Consider the following 24,175-nt stretch of genomic DNA (forward strand, 5'->3'; position numbering starts at 1 on the left):
GGGAGGAACATCCATTCGAAAGAACGTTACCGTTGGTAAAACTTGTTCTTCGGAATGATTATATAAAGATTTTGCTGACATTTGAATTGCATACTGCCATTCTAAAAGTATTGCAAAGTGGGTTACTTATTGTATGTTATAGTACTTGCCTTTTACCTTATTGTATTTATCAAATAAACCATTATTTTGATGGAACTTTAGGATCAGTGTTTCTTTGGCCTACGTGCACACTCTAGTTCTTTGTTCCACCTACAGCCCTTTCTCCCTCCTAAGATCAGCCTGGCTGCTCAGCCATTGCTACCAACAAAATGTGTGTGTTTCTGCCCTATACTAAGAGTTGGATCCTGTGTCCCAAGTGTGAGTTTTTCTAAAGTCCTACACAAGGTGGACTTTTGTAAAACTCCTAACCTTTTTCTTCGGTTAATGGGCCTCTTCTTAATCTTCACAAACTGTAGAGGATCTCCCTTTAACAGAAGTATAGGAGCTTCTCCTTTGGGGCACTGTCACACAGAGGTAACTAATTCCTGCCAAAGACTTTCCGTTTGAAATACTGGTCCCTCTTGGTCTCTTATGAGCTAGTCTGCTTGGACTTTTACATATCTGTTACTGCTGTTTCATTTTCAGGTAGGACGTCTTCTAAAAAAGAACTTATTTAAAAAAAGTGATAATTACTTGCCGCACTGTGACATATGTTTTAGAAAGTCATGATTAATGCTAGGGAGACTATCATTGTTATGCTTAATCCCCTCTCCTAGTGAGACCCCCAGCACTTTTTTGCTGGACTCCTGGACCTTTTTCTTTCTATCCTGAACGAGGGGAGCCTTTTTCCCCCCTCATTCTTTATTTGCTCTGACTTTTGGAACTCAAGGAGTCTGCTTCACTCCACATCTCTAAAAGTAATGAAGCATTGTGCAGTGCTGCTGGGAACCCTTTGGGGGGTCTCCTTTTTATGTCTATCTTATTTCCTTAGAACAACTCTTCTTAAGGAAAGAGGGATACTTTGTATCCTTCAGAAAAATTGTGCTTATGAGAGATTAGCACACACCACCTTCTGTGGAGTGCTAAGGGGATACCTAGTAACACCCTTCTCTCTGCTCCTGTGACTTTCTAGTCACAGTGACAACCCTACAGTTATGGCTGGCGGCAGTGTACGTGTTCTACCAACTATTGTGCCAATTTCTTTTTTTTTTTTTTACCAGACTGTGTTCACAATCTCGGTTATGCACAATACGGTCACCTATGTTCTAACATGGTGGTTCCTTTTTATTTTTTCGCCATTCCTCGTACTTGTCAGCCCTTCTACCATTCTGTGTTTGTGCTTTGCCTTTGGCGGGAACCCCTTGGATGTCCCTGCCTAGGCTCCTCCAGCAAAGGCAGGAAGTGGAAGAGGAGTTAACACTCGCCTGCCCTTTGTCTGCCAGAGTGCCTGAATGGAAGCAGTTCTGGACATCCACCCACCCCGTTCTGTAAAATGCTGAGTTTGCAGAGGAGTGAGTGGGAAAACCGAATATAAGTTGATGTCCCAGAGGTAGAAGACAAGTCGACCACTGGAACAGAAAATCCAAAGATTAAGATGACCAGATACGTCTGCAGACCCTTTCAGTAACTGAAGCAACCACTGCTGTCATGACCCCGTTATGTTTTCGAAAGAGGCGCTCCGAAGAGGACTTCTTTCCTTTTAGCTGGTAGGACCAACCAGCCCTGAGATGAACTGCAGATTTAGCCATCCCCTGAGGTATTTTGCTCTTCAAGGGCTGCAAACCGTGAATACCAGGGGGACCTGCAAACCATTTGTAATGCAAGGTGTTTGCGAGTCCGAATCCGTCCAGAGGTTTTGTGCTCCAGTTGGACCTCTAGAGGCATGATCCCACTCATCGCAGTTCCCTCATCAGAGTGCAGGACATCAGAATCGATAACAGTCCTTTGTTGGAGCTGATTAAAAAGGTGCCAAAACCGCAGACCAATCAGGGAGTCTGAAGAAATCCATGCTGAGGGTCCTCTCTCGTGACCTCTGCTGTTGCATCCCATTCAGAGTCCTTCCTTTTGTCAACAGAACGAGGAATCGGGAGACCGGGCCTGTCGCTGCTGCAAAGGAGAGAATCCAGCTTCGTTTGTTTGATCTTACCTAAGGTACTGTGGGGCTAAACGTAGAATTTATGTTAATCTGAATAGTCCCTCGAGTGTAACTGGGGTGAGCTACAAGGTGTTTGGGTGTCCACCCATACCTCTCATCCAGGCTTTGCAGCCTGTGTCCTTAGCGTGTCTTTTGCAGGTTCTCTGTAACTTGTGTTGTCTTGTGGAGCATTTCTATTCCCTCTGGAAAAATCTTGAAACATTTTATAAAGATACCCTCATCATTACAAAAAATAAAAGATTTTCAACTAACTAAGGAAGCTCCGAGCAATTCCAGGAAACTGTTTCAGATTCTCAAATCCATGGAAATACCTAGAGCTCAATCACTTACATTCTCGCCATCTTCTCAAGATTGTATGTACAAACAGCCTTTGCCTCTAAAGTGGCTAAAGCATGAGATAAAATCAAAATCTACCTAGTTGCCTCACGCTAGAACCAACTCTGTTGATCATCATTCTAAAAATCTGGAACTTCCTAAATTCAGGTTCTCCCCTATCTCCCTTGTGGACATGGAAAGAACACTTCATACCATGCGTCCGTCATTCTGTCCCTAAAACATTCTACCTCCCAAACTTAATCTGGACCATAAAGTCTTTGCCCCATTATTGACTTGATTGGTCAATGCATCTTTTCGTGACAATCATGTGCCCGTGGCCATCCATCCAGTCTGTCTGTTACCCCTGGAAGGAAGGCATGGTATCAAACGGTGATGTCCGACACAAGTGATCACATATTTAACTTTATATGGGTTGGTTGAACGCCTAGCTAACCCTAAAGATGGGAGCAAGCTACAACCATCAAATAATAACGCAGTCCTAGTGGAGTCTGTCAAAATAAAAGCCTCTACTAATAAACCTATTGCCAATCCTTACTTCTAAATACAAATGGTGTGGGAAACAATGTTATACAAAAAGAAAAGTGTTCAAGTAATGATATGTCAGCATAGTTGAGCAGTTTGCTTCCCTACCCCACGTTTTCAGCACGGAACAAGGTGGCACGCTTGAGCTTCGCACACACTGGCTTCTCGGCCACGAGGATGCAGTTCAACACTTAAGTATCAGGGCCTTCTGTGCCAAGTCTCTCTACCATTCAAAGGCTCTTATTACAGAGGGCCTGATGCAACAAACACCAAAGTTCCTTTTTTCTTAGGATTCTCGCATTCATACGTTCTCGGGTGATTCACTGTTAACCACAGGTCCCCCTCCATCAGGCTCAGACCCTTTTTAACACAATGTTCACAACTGGTCTCCCTCGTTCAGGCTCTTAGGGAGAATTCTCAGAAATGTGCTAATTCCCTCTACCTTCGAGGCCCCCAGATCTTTTGCTGGCCGGACTTTTCATTTTTATCCTGGAGAGATCAAGACCTTTTTCCCCACTCTCTCATGTATTTTTTCTTTGATTTGAACCCAGTGTTTCTTTTGGTTTTGGAGTCTGACAAACTCCATAGGCATCATCTTTGTGTTGTGACACCCAGCACCCTCAGTGCAGTCTCACCGCAAAGTCATTTGGATTACTGCAAGGTTTACATACCTTCTCTTGAATAAACTAAGTTGACTTTCCTTACCCTTTTTTTTGTAGACTCAGCACACACTATGCTGGAGGGGTTCCCTTTGTCTACCTTCTCATGTAACATGTTTGTTACCCTTTCTACAATTAATGGCTGGTGGCAGTGGTTTACTTTTTCCTACCATTGTGCGTTTTTACCGCAGGCTGCATTCGCAGCTGCAGTATTGCCCCCATGGGTTCCCATTTTGTCAAAATGGCCACAGTCGTCTCTTTTCGCCATTTCTTGTTGGAAAGGTCCTTCTAGAAATGTACTCTGCACGCCAAACCAGGTTTGGTCCCTTTGTTCGTTTTGTCTTTGGTGGGATTCACTGGTGAAGCCCGTTTCTGGCTCCAGCGTGTTTGGCAGGGCAGGGCAGGAAAAGAGGGAGGTTCCCAAAACTCCCTGTGCTTAGTCTCCTTGATTACAGGAATGAACTGCTAAAGTGGCTTGCGCCTAGTAACGGTTGTGTGCAGGCGCATTATAAGTGCCACATCATATCATTAAAGACTTAATCCAAAGGAGGAGAATTTCATGCAGGACCTTAATTGCAATCAACTTTATTGCCCAACCAACGCAATTACTTTTAAATTTCAAATGAATGGATTTTCAAAATAAAATTCAGTTTCACTTCCTCACCCCAAACTGACATTACTCAACATGCTGTTTCATAACTCGGAACCTGTTTTAATTTGTTGAATGAAAGAATGTGGGTTGGCATTGCTGCGTTATTCTGAGCTATGTTTAACATTTGCAAAGTGATCAATTGGGTTCTTTTTACAAGCTTAGTTAGGCATGTTTATCCAAAAACTGAATGGTTTTCTTAACATTAACTCAGTAGTTGAAAGCTCAATTCTTGGTCCAAAACAACGGTTTTTTTAAATGTAAATGTTGTCACAAAATTGGATGGGCAGTCATAATATCCCATAGTCCTTGCACTTGTTTCAAAGTTGAAACGCTCCTGTGTCCATGGATTCTAAATACTGGTTAAATGAGTCTTCCTAGAGCATATTTTCTTCATGTGTTAGTTCTCAAATTTGATAGATTTGTCTCGAGATTCAGTTGTTTCTAAACCCACTGCATTTAAATAGTATTAATGTTTTTCATAATTTAACCATAAGGATTAGATAAATGTGTACACTGTTTTCTTTTCCTTTATTGGACGTATTTAATAACCAAACCGCAAGTAAAAGTTGATTGAGGTCACTTTCTTATGACCCATAAGCAAGTTTATCGTAAAATGTTCAGTCGATTGGTGTGAAATTTGCACCACTCGTTTTTTTCACTTAAAAGAATTCCACAGCCATTCGGCTAACACTTAATGTTTGTGTTTTTGTTCTTTTATTTTTTTTTTATTAGTCAGTACATTGACTTCAGAGCTAACTCTTGGTGTCTGTTCTCCACAGCATGGCGATGATAGTTCAAGTGTTGCTGAAGCTTGACCGGCTGGATCTAGCTCGGTAAGAGGTCGTTTCAACGTATGATTGGTGCATACTGCCAGGGAACCAGGGTCTGAATAGGATAATTAATATTTACTTGAATTCGTCCTGGGAATGTCATACGTACCTGCCATCCGTTCAGCAAAAGGTGCTTGGACCTATACAAATTATTTGTGGTACACCAACTCAGTGAACATCATTTAGAGGTGGGTGGAATGCGGTAACAAAAAGGCTGCAGCCCTGGTATAAGCACAGTGCACTCCATTTCCCTGTCAATAAATGCAGACTGAAAGGATGTCTGTTTTACTTTAATGTTCACATTTTAAATGGCATTCAGCCTAATTGTGAATGTGGACCACAGTAGAAAATCGTTCCTGGAAGTCATGGTCAAAATTTGGATAGTGATGTTGCTCTACATTTTCTTTTATTGTAAATGGATATGGATTTCTTCTATAGTGGTCACCCCTTCTTCAGGCCCCTGCAAACGCTGTAATAGAAGGAAGTAGAAATGTTAGAAGGGGCAGAGGACTTGACTTTGGAAGAGAGATTGTGTCCATCAGTGAAAACAACTGGGTCAGAGAGTTAGGGCTTCATTAAGGTGATTCGGGCACAGTGGCCAGAGTGATGCATTTCTCTCTGCTCCAAGCAGGTTTGCTAGCTCTCTTCCCGATACTACTTTTTCCTTGGAGCCTTGAGCGATTAGGAGTGAGGAGGAATGCTGCTATTAATTTCCTTGTTAGATTACAAAGTGCAAACCTACTGGGCCTGGGCTAAACTTGTGCCCGACGCACCTGTTGACACTCGCCAGAACGTGTAACCTATTCCAGGGCAAAACACAGTGCCTCGATTGCTCGGTGCTCTGTTTCACCCTATAAAGACTATTTTGATTTTGTGGACATATCAGTAAAAAGGGTAATTTACATACAAAGATGTTAAGGAAATCAATGTCTCCTAACACTATGTGGGAAGTCAGAATCAGAACTCTGATACCGAGGCTTGGTTTTAAGGATTTCATTTTTTTATTGTTCGCCTTATCTTTCCCACAAGCTACAGCCCTTTTTGTATAAAAAAAAGTCCAAAGGGTAATTGTCGGGATCTCTAAGTGAATAAAGTCCTTTGTCTAGAATCCTACACTAACCTAACCACTTTGTCTTCAAAAACAACAAAGAAAGACTTTGTAACTATAACTCTGGAAATGATGGCTGCTGGCTTCTAACCAAACCCTGTCCCTTCTTAGTAAATGCCTTTGCCCACCGTTCAAGGTCCAGATCGACAGTTCTTTGTGTTATGGAATGCTGTCAAGATGTTCCAGCCCAGGTCTCTGCGATTCTTTCAGTCTCCACTTCCCACTCTGGGTTTTCCCAATCTCCCTGCAGTCTTGGACTCTGCTCTTATTTCTCACTCTGGCACTCTGTTTACTCTTGCTCCCCACTGTTAAGATTTTTTTTTTTTTTTTTTTTTTTAAAGAATCTGGCCTGGTGGACAGATTTTAGGTGCCCCCTCCTAAAATCTATAGTGAACAGTGAACTCTTGAGGTTACCATAAACCCACTCAAGTTAAAACTGGAGAGCAGTCAATGCTATTCTCAGGAGAGTGTGAGTGGGTTCAGGGGTGCACAATGATGCACACAATTCACTTTAGACCGGAATGTATCAAAAATACAAATATTTACTATAGGCTTTAAATATACACTAACAAAATTAAACCAGCAGGTGATATTATCGCACAATAGTCAAACATTCACTATAGGTTCCTAAAATGCATTCAGTGACTTACAGCAGCTCAGGTTAGGTACAATGATGTAGGAAAGATTGAACCAAGTCAAAAGGGATATTCCTTAACTTCAGCAGTCCAATCCCTAAGAAGAATGGAGTCTTTTGCCCAAAGGTCACAGGAGCCACAATGCTTCTCCCCAGAATGTATCTGTAGCAGGTAAGTTACTTGTGTTGGCGATTGTTCTTAAGAAGGTATGCAACAAAGTTACTAGGTAAGTAAAATGTGTTCTGATCTTTCAGGTGGTACTATCCGGGTTCGATGACCAAAAGGCAGTGGAATGGGAGGATAAAAAAGACTTGCTCTGAATGTTATCCTGCGGAGGACAAGGGGGAGACAAATGCATTGTTTACTTAGCCTCTCCCCCCCACTCCTCCTCCAACTCCGATTTTCCCAGATGTCTTGATGGGTCGACTGAGTCGCTGGAGGTTGGGTTTCCTGCTGTTTGCTCCGGTGAGAGGTGCCCAGAAGCTGCGGGTGCAAGGATTTGTCCAGTGGGGTCCTGGAACAGAGTGCAACCCTTGGCGTTGGAGAAAGGCAAGATTCACTGATGCAGCCCTGTTCACAGGATGGTGGAAGGTGAGTTCCAGCGACAGCCAGCATAGAACATGTTAAATGCATTGAAAAGTAAACAGTAGTTGTGCTTTCATGAGCCAAAGTTTTAATATCGTTCATAGTTCAGATGACCAAAGAGAGCTCGTCCAAGCGCAATACCTTCAGGACATCAATAATACCGCTCAGACCCCACCATGACAAAGGTGTTCAATCCCAGAGCTCAGCCAAATGCCCTGTGCTGACACTAAATAAATAAATAAACAAACTTTAATGGCTGCATTTGTAAAGAGAAATAAGAAGGGCGTTCAGCAACAGTGTACTGCTGGGCCTGGCAAGGCCTCGGGGCAGTGTGCGCATTGTTGCGTTGCATCAGGGGTAACAAGCCAGGCCTTTTTGGGGATGCAAAGATATGAAGAGCCCATAGCATGTTAAATCTGTTTATCGTAAACCGATGTTACATGCAGAATGTAGTGGTTAATATTAAAGCAGAGCCCATTTGATGTTTCATGCTTTTGTTAAACACAGATGAATGCATATTACCTTTCCACTATCCATTTTTTTTTTTTTAAACGGTTTAGAAAAGCGCAGTCGCTAGGACCACTGAGCGGGTAAGGGCTGGTTCGCCTCTCTGTCTCCCTCCAGTCATGACCATGTTGTCACAGCGGGTAGACAGAGCTTCAAACCTAGGTCCTGAAGTCTGGCCTGCCCAGTGGAATGTAGGCTGTACAGCGGCTGGACTACTGGTCCATGTCCAGCCGCGTCTGGGCACACTCCTTCTCTTATACTTACCGTTCGGAGTTGGCAAGGCTGTGCTCGTGGCTCTGCTTACTGTTCGCTGGGCGGCTGCCCACGCCCTGTCTCTTCACTGCAGAAAACTGTCCAACAACGGAACTAAGTGAGAAATGGCACTGCGCGCCCATCACCCCACCCACACATCAATGAATTTCATTGGCTGGCAAATAGCCAATGAATATTTGTAAAATTGTGTTGCTATGCTGTTACTGAGTGTATGCAGAAGATCAGATTCATCCTGCTGACCCACTATGCTGTTTGCGCACAGATTTATACTGGCAGGGCCACTGATTTATCTCCCTGCCAGTCTCCTAGATTATCTGCTAGATGATAGATTAAGTAAAGTGCGTGGAGCTCTGAGCTCCATCCATGCAGTCTACACGAAAACTGCGTACAATGGGACGCGCTCCTCTGTGGTTGGACCCAGACCCAGCCACAATGCAAGACGTTTATTTATTTTTGTACAAATTTGCTGCCACACCCCGCTGCTCGTAACAAAACCAATGCAGATTCAGAAATGAACACATTTTAATCTCTGCACACCCTAATGTGTAGGGGGTGTTCACCCCCCGCCCTTATTAACCGCCCGCCACTGTTCCTGTAGCAGGTTTTACAAGCGAAGACCATCAGATATATCAAGTAGGACATTTAAAATGTATTGTGCTGGAAGTAGTCCATCTACCGCCAATCAGAGAAAATAAAGAAAAACTCCTTAAACAGAAGGAAGCAAGATGAATCAACAATATGGACACATGCCAGACTGGACTCTAACAAGAAAGTGAATTTTTTTATTTGGTGTTTTTATAACCCATATTTTTTCCCCAGCTCATTACTGGGTATTCCTTCTCACAAAAAATTGAATATTAAAACCTAAATGCTTAACCAATTATATAAACGACTACGAAACTATACAACTTAAATAACTATATACAGAGAACATCGATCATAATTTGACTAACCTCTAAAAATATCTTCATTTGCACTAGTGAATGCAGTAACTGCAAAATATAGAAAGTCGATCAGGCATGCTTAGATATGTTTTTCCAACTATAACTAATAACGCCACAACGCACTGTCTATTTGTAGCGACGCTCCTGATGTCAATGCATTACTGTGTAGCATCACTAGAAATCGACCCCATTTGTAGAAATCCTAGTATGAAGGAATAGTGTGGATTGACCGCTGGACTAACTGGAGACATTAATTTGTTCCCCACAAGTTTGAGATGTAGGTAATAATCATTCAAGTGATCTCTATTATATTCTGCTGTAATAAAAAAAAAATCGTAATCCATTATTCAGGTTATGACTAAGAACTAGTATCAAATGTGCACTATTTATTATTTGGCACAATAGCAACGATATATAATGTATATATCACAGGGCCTGCAGTAGCCACCTGTAGATATGGAGAAGTTGCTCAGCCCATAGGAAGAGCAGTTTTTGGGTGGCTTATCATTTTGGCACCATTTGACTAATCCTCGCCAAACTTTGCAAAAAAAAAATATATGGCCACCTCCTAATGATTTTGGGATGTTTGGTGCGGTTTCGTCAGGGGGGGGGCAAACTTATGGGGGGGTTCCCATAAAAAAGAATAGCTCATGCCTACAGTTCAAAACGCTGGACAGAGTTACACCAAACTTGCGTGAGGAGCAGCAGCTTGGTTCTGAAAATGTGCTTTTGCAAATTTGGTGTAAATCCATCCAGTAGATATTTTTAAAATGACCTAAAAGTAGGTCAAAATAAAAAGTTCGGTCCACGGACACCGGATCAGGAAGTGAGTCCGTGGACACCTGGGCCAATCAAAATGTTGCATAACGTTTGCGGACATCTTGCGCGCCTTCTGATTGGTCAATTAAAAACATGAGCTGCATCAAAACATTTCAAAAAGCGCCATTTTGGATTTGCCAAATGCGCCCGTAGTCGCGAACATCGCCATATAAACATTTAAAAACAAATTACATTTTTAAAACAAATGCAACAATCTCTGGGTAGGTGATTAGGAAGGGATGTGGCCATAAAAAGCCAAAAATCTGCTCGTTGTTCTTGTCCGCGAACATCTTAGATGTTCTGGACATTGCTGGGATTTTCACGAACTTGACAAAAGATCGAGGACATCATGCATATTTATGCATTGTAGGATCAGTGAAAAGCAGTTTTTTTTGGCGCCATTCAATAAAACTGCATGAAATTTGGCAATATCGTTTTAGACCCAATTTCGAATGCTTTTGTTTGGTCCGGTTTTGCCTAGAGGGGTCAATTAGAGGTGGGGTAACAAAATGTTTGTGCAGCTTATACATTTGGTGCCGTTTTATGAATCTGCACACAAGTTTGCAAAAAGATTTTAGACCCAACTTTAAGGGCCCGATTCATAGAATAAAATAGTGCTGAAAAACGGGCGCTTGCGTGCAAAACGCGCACAATCGCCAGTTTGTTGATTCATGGACCACAGCGCGTGGCTTACCGGAGACTTGTGCTGAATCCGCACGGGTCCTACACGTCACTGTACACCACGAACGCCTTGAGCAAGACACCCAGACGCCCAGCGAAGCCCCATACCGTCTAGTGCAGTCACCTAAAAAGGGGGCGGAACACGTGGAATGGGGAACAAGCGTAAATGTGGGCATTGCGTTTGAAGTACCACAGTAAAATACTTGCAATGCCCACACGCGCGCTAACAACACATATTCATGGAATTGAACCGGGCTCTCCTGCATGCGGAAAAAGACGCGCTAATCCCGAAACACGTCTGCCAAGCAAAAGCAGGCGTAAGCGTCGCTGCGCACTAAAAATAAATACATAAAAAGGGTGCGTGAAAAACCAACGCACTATACAGCTATGATGAATGTGCCATTTTTCGCAGGAGTGATGAGGATAGCCAGGGCCCGCTTTTTTAAACCCAGGACCAGCCTTTTTGGGATGCCTGATGACCAGGTATAGGTTTCCACCTCATATCTTATTAGACCTGCTCATGGAGTGGGAAGATGACCTCACATCACCCACCCTGTGCTCCCAAGCACTGAGACCCTTGGAGAAGGTGCTCAATGTACTGCATTTTTTGGCCACTCGGTCATTTCAGCGGACAACTGCCATTGTCGGCGGCATTTCACAGGTCACGCTGCCTGCACCAGGTGTTGGCAACCATGACTGCACGCCCCGCAGTCCGTAGGCACATATACATGCCCAGAACACCCGCAGAAATGCAGGCCGTGGTCCAGGACTTTTACAGGGTGGCGCACTTCCCTAAAGTGCTTGGTGCCATCGATTGCACCCATGTGCCCCTCCGTCCACCTAGGGCTACAGAGCACATCAATCGCAAGCACTGGCATTCCACCAACGTGCATGTTGTATATCATGCCAAGGGAGTCATCACCTCTGTGTATGCCAACTATCCGGTGTCCACCCATGACAGTTTTCATATTCAGCATGTCACCCCTACAGCGGGTCCAGGAAGCTGGGAGGCATGACAACCCATGGCAAATTGGTAAGTACAAATGGCCCTGCAAATGCATTCATGTCTCACACAGACAAAACCACACCACTGACAACCCATCTCACCTCTACAGGGGACCGTCCCTACCCTCTGAGCACCTACATGATGATGTTAATACGGAACCCCACGACACCACCCCTGGTAAGATACAATGCAGCCCATATTGCAACTAGGGGCATAGTGGAGCACACATTTGGGGTGCTAAAGTCAGGCTTCCGCTCCCTTGACCGCTCTGGTGGTGAGCTACTGTATGCGCCACCAGTAGTGTGCAGGATCATTGTGGCAGCGTGTGTCCTGCACAACGTTGCAACACCGCGTTACGTACTGGTGGACATGGTAGTGCCCCCACATCCCCAACCACATGCACAGCGTCTGCGCACGGGAGAGAAAAGGGCATGTGGCGAGGCTGCCCGTACCCAGCTTGTGGCACAATTTATCACCTAAAATCCAACCCCTGCGGAGTGCACAAAGCCCTGGCACATTCCAGGTGACAATCGATGACAAAGGGACAATCATCTGTCCCAAACTTAACACCATGAGCATGTGTCCTCGGAGTGCTACATTGTGTGCATCCCTTACTACTAAACGTATCTCAATTTGGTGTGCACAAAAGGAACACATGGAAGATGGAGTATGCCACAAACACCATGCCAAAGTACACATCTAAATGCCGGTATGTCACCTAAACCCTCCCACACTTCATGTCACCTGCTTGACGCACCATGCCATGGTATGCAATGTCCAAACAGAGAAATAAATGGCCAACACTACTGTCACAAAGAGTGCAACAATCAACCTAAAAAGTCCAGAAATAATACTCATCAATATAATCATGTACACAGGAACATCAATTGGCCAGTACAACAAACCAGAAACCCAGTACCCTAGAGTTAATCTGTCTGACCGTGACCATACCCAAATGCACATGTGCCTCAATGTGTCGTGACTTGCACATGCCACCCTTCTAAATTTGTGCGGCACTTATGACCAAAGGGGGCCAGGGAAGCGCATACAGCATGAAGGCTAACAACAATGACAGTCAAGGCAATACATGAAGATGGAACATGAACAAAGGATGCATCTCCATGTACAAACATAAAATGCCAACCATGCACTGGACAAACAATCATGGATCCCACTAGGGGTGTATACACAGGTCGGACTTGAGACTGCCCACAGATAGAATGGAAGCCCAATGCCACTGTATAAGTTACTTTCACACGCTGCACTCCTAGCAAGCCCATGGAAAGGGGAAGCGGGAGTGGCATATGTGTCTGAACCTAAGGCACCAACACGAGACAAGCCCCTTTGGGACCAACTGGAACCTACAGTGGATGCCCTCGGCTGCCACACAAAGCAACAAACTGTCACATAAATGCACAATAGACAGAAAACTAATTTAAAAAAATCTAAATTGCCCATTGGGGACCGGGGGAGGAGAGGGAGGGTGGCCCAACCAGGAGGGAGGAGTTGCAAGGTGCAAGGCAACACCCACATGTGTGGCTGTCAAAAAAGAACCCCCCATGGGTTAATGGGCCACACGACTATGATGGAGTGGGAGACCACCCTCTGGTGCTGCATCAGAATGTGGTAGTAGAAAGGGAGGGTAACCACGTATAGCCCAGGTCTGATCCTCCATGGCAGTGGCCATGCAGGACTGAGTGTCATGATGCCTACCCCCGGAGCACTAGGCCAGGCCCAGCACCCCCGGGAGCAGGCATCATGCCCCCGGGTAAAAGCCCAGCGGCCCCTTATAGGGGCTCTTTGGACTCTGTCCTGGCGCCTTTGGTGCCAGGCTCATGTTGGACATCAGTCCTGGCGCCATAGGCGCCAGGCTCATAAAGAAAGTTGTTTGTGCACTTACCTGATGGAGACCATGCTGCCAGATTCAGGCCTCCCTGAGACCTGAAGGGGACTATTTCTTCATTGGGACTATTTTGCCACTCGGGCGTGGCCAGGGAAGGATACATACCTGATTGGGGAAGGATACATACCTGGGACTACTTTGGAGGCTATTTAAGCCACCCCCAGACAGCAGCTCATGCTTCGCGTTGTTCTGCATCCCAGCAGCTGAGCGCTCCCCGTGTCTGCTCCTGCACCTGGACTCCAGCCACGCCCGCCTAGAGCCTGGAACACCTGAAGGAAAGAAGAGAAGAGAAAGGTGAAAACCAAGAACTTCTTCAAACTTCTTACCTGCATCCAGAATCTTCACGCCAGCATTCCTGAAGAAAGACTTCCATTTAAAAGCATTGCGTTGCTCGCTGCAGCGCCACGCTTCACTCACCTGTCCTCGAGACATCTCCCGACTCCATCGCGGCTGTCAGCACCGGTCGCCACATCTCTGTGCCTAGGGGAGAGAAGAAGCAGCAAAAGGTGAGCAGAAGGAACACCGGAGGAAAGCCTATTTTACAGCCATAATACTTACCCGCTTTTCTTGGTGAACTATTCCACATTTCGGGTCGGCGCCGCCCCGTTGGAAGTTACCGCACCCCAGTCCCTATGGGGAAAGGACAAAAGACATTACTGGGGAATGATAAAGACATTTAGAGGGATCGCCCTCATCACTAACTCACCTGATTTACCATCGGCAATTTAACCCCTCGACGCATCGCCTTCATTCTGCACCTGAAACAAAGGACAGATCACAGGTTAGAAAGACAACATTGAAAGAGGGCTCACACTTGAACTTTTGAACCTTCATACTTGCGGCGCACCGCTCAGGAAAGTCAAGTGGATTTTGCCAGCGCCAATCCGAAAACCAGTGAAATAACTGGACGAACGCGCGCCCCTGCGCCAGAAGCAGAATGGAGAGTTCATCCTTCCAAACCATAAGAAGGATATTCCTACGGGCCAGGCAAGCACGATTTGGAGGCCCTGTTCAATCGGAGTTCCGAGTTCTGCGCATCACGCTTGAAGAGGCCACAGCAACCCAGACTAGACCAGCGCCTCCGGGGGAACCAGGTGAGCGTTACACTGAGATGCTTGCATCAGCAACATGATGGCCCAGAGGTTTCCATGCATCACCTCACGGTATGCACGCAGTTCCTCCATGATGGTACGGGTCATCATTTGCAGTTCAAACAGTCTACTACAGGATGCCTCGGGTGTAGTCTGTGTAATCCTGTGGGACCTATACTCTGACCTCAGGGCTTCCCTGTTGGCCCGACCCTCTGCAGCCAAGGATGCACGCAGAGCCCTCGGTTCTGCCCGTCGGCTCTTATTGCTGGCCACCACGTCCAGCCTGATCGGCATGTGGACTGCAATGCCTGATGCTGGTGCTCCACCTGTCTTGCTGGGGGCATCATGGATTGGCCACCCTATCCATGCCCTGAGCCAACATCTCATGTGAAGCAGCCAGTTGTTGTGCCACAGCATACATAGACTGCTCCCACACAGTATCGCCAGCTAACACACGGCCACCGCTTTGGCAGACTCCATGCCTGCCTAGGCCAAGGGTACCTGGCCCTTGATGTGACGAAGCCGTCTGTGGCTGCAGGACTGCATCCCTTGATCTGTTGCCCCAGGACCAGGAATGTACTGTGGCGTGTGACCTGCAACTGTAATTGCCACAGATGGACGTCCCGACACGGACTGGCTCTGTGAGGGGTCTCTTTCTGCTCCCCGACCATCCCCCCCACCCCCCCTGACATTAGGGATGCAACAGAACCCACAATCGATGCACTCACTGCGACATCAGAGGTTTCCAGATCTGATTCACCGCCTGAGCCTAAGGCTTCCTCTGAGGCGGACTCGGACTGAGTCTGGGCCGCCAAGATGGCCTGTAGCACCATTGGAACTTCATGGGCTACCACACCACGTCCTCCACTGGTGGATGGTCGTGGCTCACTATCCTGTTCCTCCTCCTCTGCATCCAGTGCTTCATCACCTGCACATGGATAGAAAAATAAATGAAGAGCCATGTAAATACCATAGACCACACACATAGGCATCGCAATGTCTTCATATAACACATCAACCTGCCATGTCACAAACTCCCGCACCTACGCAGTGTCAATGCTAGTGAAGGGTAGCATGAAAGCAGCCCTGGACCTTTGTGGAAGGGCTAAATACAACATGTAGTGCATGGTGCATAGAACCTGCTACACACATGAGCACCTGACTGGCTTAGTTCATCCACCAACATCACAGATGCAAAATCACATATGCCACGTACCATAGCCATGCCTGATCTGTAAAAGTGCATGAGATGTGACTTGCTGACTACTGTTCCAGAGCCATGTACAATGGATGTGACATGACATGTAAATCACAAACTCAATACACACAGGTGTCACACGGTGCAACAACGGTGGAATAGAGGGAAGCCGGACACACCCATCCCCTGAGGCCAGCTCACATTGACATCACACGAGTCAGTAGGCATGGTGAAGGCGAGACCTGGAGTTGGGCGTGGGCAGTGCAGTACATGGGAATGGCATACCAATTATATACAACTACATTATCATCAATGGAAACATGGTGGGCTGGTGGAAGTGTATGTGCAGACATGAGCTGTCAATAGCTGCTAGAGGGTTGTAGGATACAGTAAACAGTCACCGGATGTGGAGTGTGGCATGGAGGCAGTGCATGGGTACAACTGGTGGCTCAGAGGCCCGTGTCGGAGATCATAGTGTGGGCAGGCGACTAGTGCATTCTGTCATCCAGGACTCCAGCAGGGGAGAGGAGGCAGAGAAAGCAGAACATGAGGAAGGATCAGAAGAGCATCCAGACCCAGAGAAAGTACATCTCCAGTGCCATTGAGGCAGGGAAGCTGTAGCAGAGGGAGGCAGGCCCCAGCCGAAGAGGGACGTCAACCACCAACTAATTGCTCTGAGAAGTAACTGACCCTGAGGGAGTAGGAAAGGGATCATCAAATACCATGAGAAGTAAGCAAATTGGAAAGATGGAGTTGTAGGAACTGCGGCACCAGGACCCATAAGGCCCTGTGGACAATGCGGAACGCTCCGCCTCCTGCTAACGCGCGCAGGCAGTCCTAACCAGGCTGCCTAGCGAAGCAGTGACCGGTGTGTCGCCTGTACTTGCCTGCTTCTACGGACTAACATTGTGGACCACTGTGTGTGATCTAACTAGGCCCTCAAAAATCGGAGGAGAAAGGAGCAGTCTCTCTCTTAGCTTTCTGCTGCTGGGACCGGAACGCTCCGCCTCCTGCTAACACACAGAGTCAGTCATAACCAGGCTGCCTAGCGAAGCGTAGCAGAGTGAAGCAGAGTGTTGGGCTTCGACTGAGAAAGGAGAAGAGAGAAGCCCTTCATCTGTTACTAACCGGTAAAACAAAATTAAAAACCATGTCACTGGAATCTAATTTAAACACACAAGAAACCCTGCATCATTACACTTTGATTTTTTTCACAAACATTAATAAGTGATTCTGAGAGACCTGGTCTGTGAAGGGAACCCATGGCCCGACTGCTCTACTCCAAAGGAGACAAAAATGGGCTCACATTTTCAAATCATAGCTAAGAAGACATCATACCCGTTTACCGTAAACGCAAACATTGAAAACTCTACTGCGCGCTATATGGAAACTGTCTCTGAAAGTAAATGATGTGCAAAAAAGGCCGGATCTATCACTGAAACCAAAAAACTTTGTGATATTCAAATAGTGGAGCCTGCTGATGCAGGTCAAGGCGCAGACCGTAAACTCCAGAATGGTTAAGGCCCTAATGGATAAAAATAAGCCTGATCATTTAAAGAGCTTAACCCAGCTCTGGGTATCCGAAACAAACATGATCCTTGGGATCCCCGATGGAGGTTTGGGGGAAGGAAACCTCACTAAGTCGTCCATCGGGGTTCCATCTATGGCAAGCACCTATGAATGCTTATTCCCATTCCCCCTTCCCCCCCCCGGTGAACACGGACGAAAGGGAAACTAACATGGTGGAGGCTTCCATAGACCTCAGGGAAACCATTCCCAAAAAGATGGCGGACATGGCAACCAGTCCGACTGAAACATCCATTTTGAAAGGATTACAAACTTTAGAACAAACGAAAACTGGCAAAGAATTAAAGAATTATGCAATGGAAACAACAAATCGCCAACGGAGGAAGGGCCAGTTTGAGACCTATCACGTACATTGGTCGAGAGAAAAACATTTGGAAACCACAAAAATGATCACTAACACACAGCCTTGGGTCATCTTAGGCTTTCTTTGGACAAAAAGTGACAGTAAAACCAACTGAAGCCTAGAGGCGTTTTCAATATCATGATAAACAAAGACAAATGATGCAGAACACGGAAATGCCAGATGCAATACTATTGGAGAAATCCTTGCTGATGGAAAAAAACTATGGAGAGGGTGGAAGTATCAACACAAATGACGGGCTGTGGGACACCGCCCATTGTACTGGGGATGAACTTTTGGGGAGGGGGGGGGACAAATAATGCAAACTCAGCACGAGGAAAGCACGCAGATCATTGATAATCTGGCGACAAAGCCACCAAAGACTGTGGAGCATCCCTTCAATGACATTGAGGGTTCTATCAATGAAGGTAAGGCACAAACACTGTCTCAAAAAGACAGCTTTCTTATGGTGTCATCAATGGCGGCAATTTTAGCACCCTTCATGAAGTTACATGAATATGCAACTGATACTTCAAAAGATCACACTACGCTACTTGCTATGGTCCATTCAAAGACTATTTTCATCGAAGGCTTCATCACTGCTTTGCAAAACATGAATAACGTTGAACAGCGAATCTCCCAACACTTACAGTCCATATTAGAGCCAAAAACGAAGGCAAAGAGACACAGATGGAAGACATTGAGAAGGGAGTATTCATTAGAGGGGCCTGGCAACCCTGTAGACCTAATTCCAGAAGTGGCGGAAGAACTGCAACGAAATGGCAAGAGCTCAATTGCCAAGAGACAAGAACATAATTATCGCGGTCCTGGAGAATGTCAAAGCGTGACCTCAGAACACTCCAACAGAACTGCCAACGCATTACCAAAGCAAGGCAGCCCGGCGTCACCCGACTTACTGGTAATGCCATTGTCTGCCAGCAACCACAAACTGGCAGATAAATTGTCAGATGCAACAATTGTTGGAGAGCCTGACCATCCCACACAATTTAACATCTTAAAACGTAAACGGGGCACCCAGCCTCACGAGAATGGGAAACCAATGGAACACAGACGAGCTTCTCAAAAAACGAAAAAGGCTGTAAAGGAGACCATAAATGTCACAAAGGAGGATCGGTCTGCCGTAAGTGACAAAGCCAGGCCCAAATGATTGTCAACCACCTAATGTTGTTGAGCTAACAAACGGTCCAGCAAAAACTCTCAATCTGGCGAATAAAATGGGCTCCCAGCCCACTGGGGAGTCTGACATCAATGACTCCACAGACTCTAAAATTTGTGAAATATTCATCAAAAAAGGAAAGACTGCTCCAAACAAAGCAGCTAGTGGCACCTAGGAAGACTATCTCGAAGAATATGGAACCTGAAAGGAGGACATCTAACGTGTTGCAATCTGGGTAAGAAAAACAAAAAACTAAGCCCCCCAGAGGGCCCGAAAATCAAATAAAAGCAGAACTTTTATCAAAAACTTAACTCCAAAAGAAGGCATGGTATCAAACGCTCCTAAACCAGACAACCAAGAGAGAGAAAAATCTCATCTCATCTCATCTGAGAAAAAAAGCACTGAACTGGAAGGACCAAAATTGGTGGAACAGTCGGACACAGATTTAATGCATGTATTCACCTATCTGATCTCTGAAGAGGAGACATCAATGCCAGAAGCTGAAACAGTTTGAGGATCTGTCTGACAATGGAAATGAACAAGTTGAGATGGATGATCCGTCCACTGAAGAAGACGATCAACCTGTCCTATCGTCAAATAAAACACAGATAAAGTATTTTGTGTTTTTGATTTGTGATGGATTATCAGCAAAAAAAAAGACTGAACAAACCCGAATTAAGGGAAACAACCCAAATGGCAAAGGTGCAGGAAGTGCAGAGATTGCCTATTAGCAAGACAACTGAATCTCTGACAAACGAGTCCACCGCCAAATGTCACATTCCATCATCGAATATAAGGGATTTATCTCAGACAAGTTTCTTATGGTTTAAAATATGCGGACAACAATAACGCACAAAAGGAGCAAAATAAATGTACTGAAGAACGACCCTGCAACCCTCAGGGATTGTCTAACTTCAACCAGAAGATAGCAGAGGGGGGGGAATAGGACCATCTCTGGAAAGAATCTTACATTTAAAGGATGGAATGATTTTAAATTGTGCAAACATGATGAGATTACTTCATCGCATTCCTGCCCTCAGTCTAATCCGCTCAAATGACTTAGAATTAATTGAATTCCCTGACAAAGAATATATGGATAGAGTGCATGTTTATATTGCCTCACACATAGTGCACCAACTCCTCTTGGCTGAAGTGCCCACTTTTCGTTCTATGGGCTTTGATTTAAGTGAAGAAATCCAAGTACCATTCATGAAATCAGAGAAAGAACATGTAGAACAAAAAGGGAAATCCCAATTCCAAGAAGCCTATGACAACCACAAGAAATCTGTGTTCCAGAATCAGCGAAAAGAGGTAGCCGACGGAGACCAAGCAAAATGGAAATGGCTGGCCAATTTAGCGGCTGAAAGAATGAAAGACCAATAACGCCTATGGGAAACTCTTTAAAAAAAAAAATAAAAAAAATTGGTCACTGACAACATGGAACACCAGGGGATTCAGCCATCTATTAACAAAAAATTAATTTCAAAAGGAGGGGCCAGAAGTCGTATGCCTTCAAGAAACTTGGTTAAGATGTCCGCTGATAGAAAGTTATTCTGTTTTCACAAATCCAGCAGTGAAAGGTCTCAAAGGAAGACCCATGGCAGGGTTAATTATAGCCATCGAAAATGACCTGAATTGGACATTATTGTACTGTGATATGCCTTCTGCTTACATCTTGGTGGTGGTCCAAATACCAAAACCTCCTCAAACAAGACGAGCCAGATATTAATTATAATAAACATTTATTGGACCCCGGGAAAGAAAAGAATAACAACCTTCCAGCTGACATTTTGCTGCTAATTGACAGGCAGAGAAAAAATGGCCTGATCCTTTTTTAATAATTGTCAGATCTTAAACTATACATGTATAGACAAAAAGAAAAACATAATAATGGACGAAATAATGAATATAATGCCTAAACAGAAACAGGGCGTAGCATGGAGAATCTCAATGCAATCGCTAGATTGCATAATCCTAAATGGGATAAGAGATGGCGATATACCAGGAAACCCGACTTGGCAAGAGAAAATTGAGAGACGTTTTAGATTACGTCTTGGTTTCATCCAATATGTCAAACTCATCAAAAAATTTTAAGTAAGATCAACGGAATCTAGCGACCATAATCTGGTCACGCTAACTTCCAATTTTGTTTTCAACAAACAAAAACATCAACAACTTATCCATATAAGCTGTCAGTGAACCTGGGCAGAAATGGCCTTAAATTCTAACCTGCCAAAATTCCAGCATTGAACAACAAATTATCCAATACGATCTCAGTTATACCTGCAAACACCTCTGCAAACGATTGACTGTGCCCTTACTCAAAATCTTTGAAACCACTTTCAAAATAGGTTGTAATAAACCGACAATGTCACTGCATATGACAGAGCAATCGTGCTAAAAAAAAGAACACTAAGTAAAAATCTTAAACAACTAAATAAAATTAATAAAGTGTCTACATCAATGGAGATCCACAAAATGAAACAAATACCATAACTGGTTGTCAATGCACAAAAAAACAATGTAAAACCAAGACTCAACGAATGTTAGCGACTATCGCTAATAGAAACACTGCTGGCACTTGGATGCTGATAAACGAAATGGAGACTCCACAAGAGTCTCCCGGCAGTGGGCAAGTCTTTGTCGCGAAAATACCGTCCAGCCAGTAGCGACCCCTGCTATTTCTCCAGGCACCCCACTCCGGAGAGTTTGGTGGTGCAGGCGGCTACAGCCCCAGCTAAGCAGGCATCGTATCCTACCATCCCTCCGGATAGGGACGACAAATGTTTTGACGGCTGGGCGAAGAAAGTGTTTTCTTCAGGGGGTATGGCGCTTCAGGTGGCCAATTCCATATGTGCCTTGTCTCATTTCACACACACTCTGTGGAACTGTGTTGCATTAGCGGCTGAACATATTCCCGAAGGGGACGAACTGGATGGTTTCCTTGCTATGGTTCAGGATGGCAAGGATGCCATGTGTGAGGCCGTTCAGTCGGGTTTGGACATGGCAGATTGTGTCAGCCGGTCCATGGCGGCGAGCACCATAATACGCAGGTTTGTGTGGTTGCGGAAGTCTGGGTTCGCTCCTGATGGGCAGTCCCGGCTCCTCAACATGCCCTTTGACGGTGAACATCTTTTTGGCAGCAAGGCTGACGAGCCTTGAGAGGTTGCAGACCTCCAAAGCTGCAGCAAAGTCGTTGGGCGCTGCAGTTCGACAACCTCCACCTTTTCAACAATGGAGGGGAGGTTCCTTTCGCTATTACTCATCCTTCAGTAGAGCGAGAGGAGCTAGCAGTCAAAGAGGCCACCGTAAGAGTGCCAGAGGTGGAAAACTGGAAAACTGGGTACTCGAGGTGCCAAGGCTGCTCGGGCAGTTGCCTCTTTGCCCTCAGGCAACGCCGCAGCCGCTACCACTCAGTCATGAGGCCAGGTCCCATGGTTCACCGGTTGGGGGAAGGCTGGCGCAGCATCTTGTAAAGTGGCGAGCCATTAATTCAGATGTGTGGGTTCTGGAGATCATAACCCACGGCTACTGTCTTCCCTTTCGGCAGAGGCCTCACGACAATCCACCTGGGAACCTCTCTTTGAAGAGTCCGGATCTGCTCCTTGTGCAGGAAATTCAAGCCCTGCTGGAGAAACGCACCATAGAACTGGTGCCTGTAGCGGAGAGGAACAAGGGATGGTATTCCCCTTTTTTTATTTTTTTTTATTTCGAAGAAAGACGGGGGATTGAGACCCATCATGGACTTGCGCGGTTTGAACAAACTCCTCAGGAAGGACAAGTTCAAGATGGTTACTCTCTCTCAAGTCCTCCAGGCCCTTCAACTTCAGGACTGGTTGGTGTCTCTTGACCTCAAGGACGCTTACTTCCTTGTGCCGATCCATCCCAAGCACAAGAAGTACCTGAGGTTCACGGTTGGCGACTCGCACTTTCAGTTTCGGGTCCTGTCGTTCGGATTGACCTCCGCCCCAAGGGTTTTCACCAAGCTCATGGTGGTGGTGGCAGCGCATCTCAGGAAAGGGGGATTCAAGTCTACCCCTACCTTGACGATTGGTTGATCAGGGGGCGCTCTTCCGAGCAAGTCCTGGATCATCTGTCCGTCAGCTGCCACTCCCTTCACAAGCTGGGCTTCTCCCTCAATTTAAAGAAGTCCCATTTGACACCAACACAGCGGCTCCAGTACATCGGAGCAGTGCTCGACACATCCCTAGGGCAGTGTTTTCCTCCCCAGATGAGGGCTCTTCACATTCAGCAGATGGTGCACAAGTTTCAACTTGCCCAGAATCTCCCAGCGTCCGAGTTCTTGAGACTGCTCGGCCTCATGGCATCCTGCATTCTTCTGGTGCCAGAGGCTCGTCTGCGGATGAGATCTTTGCAGTGGGCTCTCAAGCTCCAGTGTTCTCAGTCCTCCGGCAGGCTGTCGGACCCAGTTCAGGTGCTGCCCTCGGTCGCCCAGGACCTTCTGTGGTGGGCCGTGGAAGGCAATCTGATGAAGGGGGCCCCACTTTGGCTGCCCTGGCCGGAGGTGACGATTGTGACGGACGCATCCCTCACGGGATGGGGAGCTCATGCCAACGAGTTGACAGTCAGCGGTCGTTGGTCTCTGTCGGAGTCCAGACTCCATATCAATCTGTTGGAGCTGAGGGCCGTCAGGCTAGCCCTGAAGGCTTTTCTGCCAACTGTGCGAGGAAAGTGTCCTGATTCTAATGGACAACGCGGTGGCCATGCACTACCTCAGCAAAATGGGGGTGGGGGGGTGTAGGGTCACTTCCTCTGTGCAGGGAGGCGATGCAGCTCGAGTTCTGGGCCATCCAGCAGGAAGTTTCGATCTCGGCTGTTCATCTGGCCAGAGACGACAACGAGACGGCGGACGTTCTGAGCAGGCAGAGCACGATCTCTCACGAGTGGGAGCTGGCTCCGCAGATTCTCCTGGAGATCTTCGCCCTTTGGGGGACCCCTCAAGTGGATCTCTTTGCCTCCAGTGTCAACCGGAAGTGCGAAAGGTTCTGCTCACGGGAATTTCCTCCAAAAGGAGCCTTGGGAGACGCGTTCGTGGTGTACGCGTTTCCTCCAGTCCCCGTCATCCCACAAGTACTGCGGAGGTTCGGTTCCCGGATGATCCTCATTGCTCTGACGTGGGCCCGGAGGACGTGGTACCCGGTCCTTCTCGACTTGTCCATCTGCCCTC

General features: G+C 46.1%; 1 protein-coding gene across 1 annotated transcript in view; it reads left to right on the forward strand.

Annotated features, from left to right (window-relative positions):
* The window catches only part of COPE (COPI coat complex subunit epsilon), a 224,787-nt gene that overhangs the window by 91,966 nt on the left and 108,646 nt on the right, over positions 1-24,175 (forward strand). Inside the window, exon 5 of the mRNA XM_069649168.1 lies at positions 5,083-5,136. Within this exon, the coding sequence (XP_069505269.1) occupies positions 5,083-5,136 (54 nt within the window). The remainder of the gene's footprint in view (positions 1-5,082; positions 5,137-24,175) is intronic.

This window comes from Ambystoma mexicanum, chromosome 1p (assembly GCF_040938575.1).
Source record: "Ambystoma mexicanum isolate Mex_15411 chromosome 1p, UKY_AmexF1_1, whole genome shotgun sequence".
Classification (NCBI taxonomy): Eukaryota; Metazoa; Chordata; class Amphibia; order Caudata; family Ambystomatidae; genus Ambystoma; species Ambystoma mexicanum.